Source organism: Carya illinoinensis, chromosome 2, assembly GCF_018687715.1.
Source record: "Carya illinoinensis cultivar Pawnee chromosome 2, C.illinoinensisPawnee_v1, whole genome shotgun sequence".
Lineage (NCBI taxonomy): Eukaryota > Viridiplantae > Streptophyta > Magnoliopsida > Fagales > Juglandaceae > Carya > Carya illinoinensis.
The window spans coordinates 10,930,105-10,936,438 of NC_056753.1; the positions used below are offsets into that span (position 1 = coordinate 10,930,105).

The window sequence follows — 6,334 nt, forward strand, 5'->3', positions numbered from 1 at the left end:
TTCTCAATACGTAGTGCCAATTGATACACCTCCTTTACATTGATTAAACATGCAGTCAACATCTCCTTGCGTAGATCGCTACATAATCCGATGCGGTATCAAGCTAAAGTTTGATGTTTAGTCTCCACGATCTTGCTATGGATAGTCAACTCGTGGAAGCAGGCTGTAAATTGATCAACACTCAATGAACATTGCCTGAGTTGTATCATCTCTTTGAACATCATTTGCTCATAATCAATGGGCAAATATTTTTCCTTCAGTCGCTTCTTCATCTCCTCCCAGTTAGAAACTGTTGGGCGTTGGGTACAACATAATTGTTCTTCCACACTTCCCCACCATGCTCGTGCATGCCCCTTCAATTTCATCCAAACATAACGAACTTTTTTTTTTCCAATACTGCAAACCAATTGAAATAATCCTTAATAGCCATTAACCAGTCTTCAAAAGCGTTGGGCTCTAATTTCCTATAAAAACTCGGCACATCAACCTTCATCCTCTTAGTCAGTTCATTAAGAGGTTGATAATCTGTGCCATGTCCACCATGACCTCGGTGAAAATTTTGTCTATGATGTCAGATTCGAGGTTGACGATCCTCAAACTCCTAGTCTTCTTCATATTTCCAATCTTCATCAACATCTCTATACCTTTCATCCAACATCTCCCCACAAATTGGGCCACGCCCTCTTCAATTGAAAGGTCTAAACTTCTCTCGAGCTTGATGCTCATCCATGGCATCTAGCAGATGAGTGAGTTGCTCTAAAACTATGGAGTTTTGATTGATTTGTTATTGCAAATTGGGTTGTTCCATGTCTTGGTTGTCCAAATTTTGGTTGTTTACCATGGTGTACAAAGTACCACGATGGGTTACAAGCATGGAGTGCTAAGTTCCTTAAGGAAGGAACCTTGCTCTGATGCCAAAATTGGTCCCAACTTCTTGGTTCAACCTCACGTCGATTCCAAGAAGAGAAAAGCACAAAATCTCTCTCTATAAAGTTGGAATCTCTCCAAGAAAATAAATTAACAGGTTTTTGGTATCTCACTAGCCTAGTCCCTTCTCAAGATCAAACATGCAATTTCATTAATTATTCAAGAAGTGCCTTTAATTGTACATCCTTGATCCTTAAATATCCAACAAAATAGAATACTAATTTGACTATGAAATAACAATTGCAGATAGAATGAAACTAGAGAATACTATTCTAATTATGAAATAAAAATTGTAGATAGAATACAACCAGGAAATACTAATCTAACTAGGAAAGCAATAAATTAGGAAAAAATCATTATTAATTAAAATTTCTTCACTAATTATGGAGCATTCTCCTAATTTGCATCACCTACCATTTTACCAAGTTAAGTGATTACATGTGAATTTTGAACTCACCATGATAGCACCCATGATAGAGGATCTAATGTCTCGAATCAAACCATGCAACCGAATTGCAAGATGCAACCGTATGAAGTTAAAAAGCTTTTGGTAATTGGATCTAGGGAAAGTAAGATACCTTTGACATTACTTTTTACCTACTATTCACTACTTTTTACTAGTATTCATTACTGTTTAATATTTTATTATTACTTTTTCACAACTTTTTCATTATTATTCACATATCATTTGAGATCACCTCACTACCCAGATGGAGCCTTAGTGATCATGCATAAAAGTTTGTCGTAGCATTCTGTTTTTAATGGAAGTCACGGACATGTAGATGCATTTCCATATAGATAAATGACCTAGTTGTTTGCCAAATTACCTCTTTTGCTTTGGAGAGATTGTCACTCTTATGGAAACGTAAATTCTTTTGGGGTGACTTGAGAAATGTCTTTTCTCCTATAAATACTTTCTGTGGGGAAGTGTTTGGTCTACGTTCGGTGTTTTGCTAAGAAAGTGATGGAAGTTAATTTTAGAGGTAAAGTTAATACATGTAAAATAAGAACTAGAAAAAGGAAGGATCAAAAGAATTTAAAAGAATTTGCCATTGGTATATCAAGGGGGTTTGCTTTTTTCTTCCTTTATCTTTAGTATTTTCTAGTTTGGGTTCTTTGTGCGTGGAGTACACTCGGTACAGAATCTTCAGATACAAGATATGGCACAACACATAAACTATGGTTTTATGATCGACATTCTCCATAAGAGGTTTCTCAAATCTTTGTATGTAGAAAAAATCCTATACATAAGCAGGAGTAATGGACACACTCCACATTGCTTATGTAGCAGGATTTGACTTGTAAGAATCTCTTTTTCTCTGATCTTTCTAAGTGTTCCAAGCCTCCTCTGCAAAATTTCTAATTCCTCTCCCTGCAATTTGACGAAGAATTGTGAGGGTGGTGGATCTTTAACTAAAACCCCCAGGAACGGGGAATTGATGTCACTGCAATTCTAGATTTCTTGTTGTTTGTGGCTATTCTAAATCATCTTCAGATGAGAAAAACGGGCTCCTTCAATTTGTATTATTGATCAGGATGAGCTTAAAAGGTGTAACAACTAGAAAACTTTAAGAGTTCCAGGACTTCCAATCAGTTTCCTGCCCCCTAGCAAAGGACTCTGGTCTTGTTAACCAAGGAACAATGGAAGCTAAAATGTGAAAAAAACTAGATGACAAAGAAATAACTAGTTGGAGCATGAATCTTCTTGTCGTATTCCTTATTTTGGATGAACCTTTTTCTTCTTTATTTGGCAGTTATAGTCGTGCATGCTAGTGGTGCACCCGAACTTCCTCTTCATTTCTCTCCACATGCCAACTTTCTCTTTTTTGACACTTTGGCTGCAACCACTCTCGATCTCTTTCCTCATCATACAGCATTCCCTCTCTAGCTCCATCACCTTGTGGTTCATTTTCTCCATTTCATTCCTCACTTGTTCCTCACCACAATCCAGCTTCTCTAGATCATCCCCTCCCACCTCCTTTCTCAATTTGTTGCCAGAATCATGTGTCTCCCCCAAGATTGTGTCGCGCAGCTGCAGCTGCCCCACAAACAAAACCTGCACTACCACCCTTAATGGCAATCGTTCATTTCTGGCTGCATGCTCACGAGCTTCAGGTGACATCTTTTGGCAATCCAGCACTAGGCACACTTCCTCTCTCTCTGATTCAGTCAGGTATCTATGATTGCGCAAGTAGATGTCAATAGCTCTATAAATTCCATCAGATCTTCTTTGAGTTACCAGCGATGCTGCAATTAATATATCTGCTAATGAAACAAATTCCTCTGGCTTCAAATCTATGTTACTCGAAACCTCTGCCAAGAATTCCTCCATGAGTTCTGCCACTGCAATTAATCCTGATAGGTTGGAATGAGTGTAGTTTCCATAGAAAATTTTCAGTATCTCCCTCAAGCACTCAATATCTTCCTTAGCGTTTCCTTGAAAAGGTATAAAGAGGTCTTTGACGGTGGCCTCCTCTAGTTGTTTTCCAATCCGGACCTCAAAACCATTTATGCAGTCAGAGCTTGCTTCCAAAATTATTGCAGATCGCAGCATGTCAAACAATACCGTGCAAGAAAGGATTCCTCTCTCATGAGATAAAAGCCTTTCCACAGCTTCAATGACTTCCCTCTCAGAATTCCTCTTATAACTTGACATTTTTTCCCTCCCAGTGGAGATGGATGAAACCCACTTCTTTGCATATGCAGAGAGGGATACAGCCACATTCTTTGGTGGGACAACACGTTTATTCATTGCAAGAATGATAGACTCATAAAGTAGGAGAGGCAGCACTGTCAAATCCTCTGACTGCCTTTCAAGATCAAAGAGCCTTCGCCTTGCATCTGTCCTATAGACAATGTCAGCATCCTCCATAAAATCAGCACAGATCGAATTCTTGATTGGTTCACCGAGAAGGCTAGGATCTACCAATGCCTTCGCAACCAGAGACTCTATACAGGCGTCTACCAAGCCATAATTGACAACTTGCTTATATATGTTTTCCACGGTACAGAGAGCCTTAATTGTTTCATTCCAGCTAGGGAGGACTCTTTGTTCTAAGAAAGCAAGCGCCTTGTGTAAAAGATTATTTCTGCTATGACTTTCAGTCATCTTTAAGTGAAAAGCAAGGCAAGTGACTGGTACAACATTCTCAGTGGACATGTCCAGTTCATACCCATAGCAGAATTTGATGATAAGATCAAAAGTCTTTGCTGCAGCTGGCATGTCTTGGAGGAAATGAGAGAGACCCTCCTGGGAGCTCTCTTTGAGTATTTCAGATATTTTTGCTGATCTTGCAGCCAGAAGTTCCTACATAAATATGAATGGAAGTAGTACTTGAACATTTATATTTTGTATATGCTGCAGTAACACTAGTTTACCAGAAAGGATGTAATAAATGCAGAAAAAGAGAAGGGATTCGATAAAAGAGAAGAAGAAATCATAAATGGCGCACACGTACAAGAAGCTGCACATCTTGGGAAGCTGCTGTAGGCTTCAACAACCTGAGAATAGGGGAAGGGGTAAAAAACAAAACAAAAAAAATTAAAAAAGACAAAATACATCTAGAAATATAAAGAAGAAAGCGGCGGGGAAGGAGGTTTTCACCTAGACGATCCACCTGTCTGTCCGCTCAACATCAGTGCAATACTTTCACTATTGAACTTTACAAAGCCAGAGGAGTTGCTGTTTGGAGTTGTTTGCTTTATCAAATCCTGGTAGTGCAAAACTGGAAGCTGAAAGTGCTGGCTGTTATGGGTCTCTACCCGGTTTCCCTCTTCACAATTGAACTGTATCTCCAACCTTATCAAAGAAACATGAAAATTTTTGGCTCTGGTTTATTAGCATATACCTCTTCATACCCAGACAGCTCAACGAATTGACCCATTGGACAGAGTTAAGAGAGTCATATTTTCTGAAGTAAAGGCAAAGATACATCTATATATGTTTTGGAATGTCTAGTTGTGAATAGTTTACATTCCAAAAGAAAGAAAGAAACAAAGGGAGAAAAAATGTTCTGAATGATTTACCAAAATTGTATGAATTGGGTGGTAGTAGAAGATATTATTAAATTTGAGACAACAAAAAACCATTAAAGCCCACTACTAATTCTCCTCCTTAAATATGAGGGGGAACCTGAACTGCAATGCTTAAAGAATTGAAATTTCTGTAGGCCTTAGCATCATCCGATGAGATTACTTTGCATATACAACGTGTAATTGAGTCTAGCCGCAAAGACATGCACATATAACATGTGAAAAGCCTTCTTTTTCAAAAACCAAATTGTGAAAGATAATTTGTTTTCAACTGTTCAAATCTCTATGTTTTTTTCTATTTCCTTTATTTAATGTAGAATCATTGAATAGCAGAGACTTCAGAGGTATCAAATAAAGATACATCATGAAAGGACTGAAACAATGTGAAATCATAAATCAGAGGCTCCTTCTACATAAGATTATGAACCTCAGAACTTTGAAACTGCTTGAAAAGGAAGAGGAAGAGCAGAGCACGCTTACTGGGAAAGATGAAGATTAAGAGCAGAGCACGTTTCTGTAGTATTGATTATTTGGCGAAGACTAAACGAGTAGAAAAGAGAAATGTGGAGAAACTAAAATTAGCAACAACATTCAAGAGATCAGATTTTATCCTAAACACATGGATTCAGTTATTTAAATTTATGGGTATTCGATTTTGTTTTAGGATTCTATCCTACACGCATGGGTTCGGTTATTTTGAGTTGAACATTGACTAGTTTTTCAAATAATTATTTGAAGTTGAACTGCTTTTTAACCCAACCCAGTCAGGGAACAGTGGCAACAGCAAAATTCTTCAAACGATAATAATGGAGTTACGTATCATTAATAACATGTAAAGTTATATGCATATGGTTGCTTGATGCACGTATCAAGAAAGGAACTGCCTGCTTGGATACTACTTTCAAAGATACGGGAATAAAATTTGAAAAACATAAAAAAAAAAAAAAGTAAGAGAAATTATTATATTTCTAGTTACTACAATGTGCATTATCCGCATATTTCTTTTGAAAAAATGGATAAATCTTAGTCCTGTAAGAAAAAATTATATTTTAATAGAGGCTCTCACTTTTTTTCAAAGAAAGTACGTGAAAATTGTACACTCTAAGAGTATATAGCATTACCCTAGTTACCCTCGTTTAACCTAAAAAAGACAAAATAAAAATCGTCCCTAAAATACTAACAAGAGTAATGCTACACGTATGTACAATTTTATATACAATATTATACATACTGAGTAACAATCTCATTTGTTAGTGTTTTGTTTTTCAAACTCTAAGGGGTTGACCCAAGTAGTGAAGGCCTTGATCTTGGAGTATTATTCCCTTCAATATTCAAGATTCAATATCTCATGGATGCAAACAATCCTTTGATGCCA

At 37.2% G+C, this 6,334-nt stretch overlaps 1 protein-coding gene across 2 annotated transcripts; it reads right to left on the bottom strand.

Annotated features, from left to right (window-relative positions):
• Positions 1-2,423: 2,423 nt before the first annotated feature.
• LOC122300100 (BTB/POZ domain-containing protein At3g03510) lies at positions 2,424-5,563 on the bottom strand. Of its 2 annotated transcripts, none has more exons than XM_043110504.1 (4): positions 5,440-5,563; positions 4,532-4,726; positions 4,386-4,428; positions 2,424-4,234 (listed from the first exon to the last, which is right to left on the bottom strand). In XM_043110504.1, exons 2-4 carry the CDS (start codon positions 4,561-4,563, stop codon positions 2,645-2,647), a joined length of 1,665 nt encoding a protein of 554 aa, XP_042966438.1. In that variant the 5' UTR covers positions 4,564-4,726; positions 5,440-5,563; the 3' UTR covers positions 2,424-2,644. The 2 variants fall into 2 exon arrangements, with proteins under 2 accessions (XP_042966438.1, XP_042966437.1); XM_043110503.1 differs by having other exon boundaries at positions 5,387-5,531.
• Positions 5,564-6,334: the final 771 nt, after the last annotated feature.

What these genes read in the sequence shown, in the direction of transcription:
- LOC122300100 (XM_043110504.1), bottom strand. Translation starts at nt 4,563, where the DNA reads ATGTTGAGCGGACAGACAGGTGGATCGTCTAG. An exon ending in CAGACAGGTGGATCGTCTAG is followed by an intron (nt 4,429 to 4,531) that starts GTGAAAACCTCC and finishes CCCTATTCTCAG; the next exon opens with GTTGTTGAAGCCTACAGCAG. An exon ending in CCCAAGATGTGCAGCTTCTT is followed by an intron (nt 4,235 to 4,385) that starts GTACGTGTGCGC and finishes ATATTTATGTAG; the next exon opens with GAACTTCTGGCTGCAAGATC.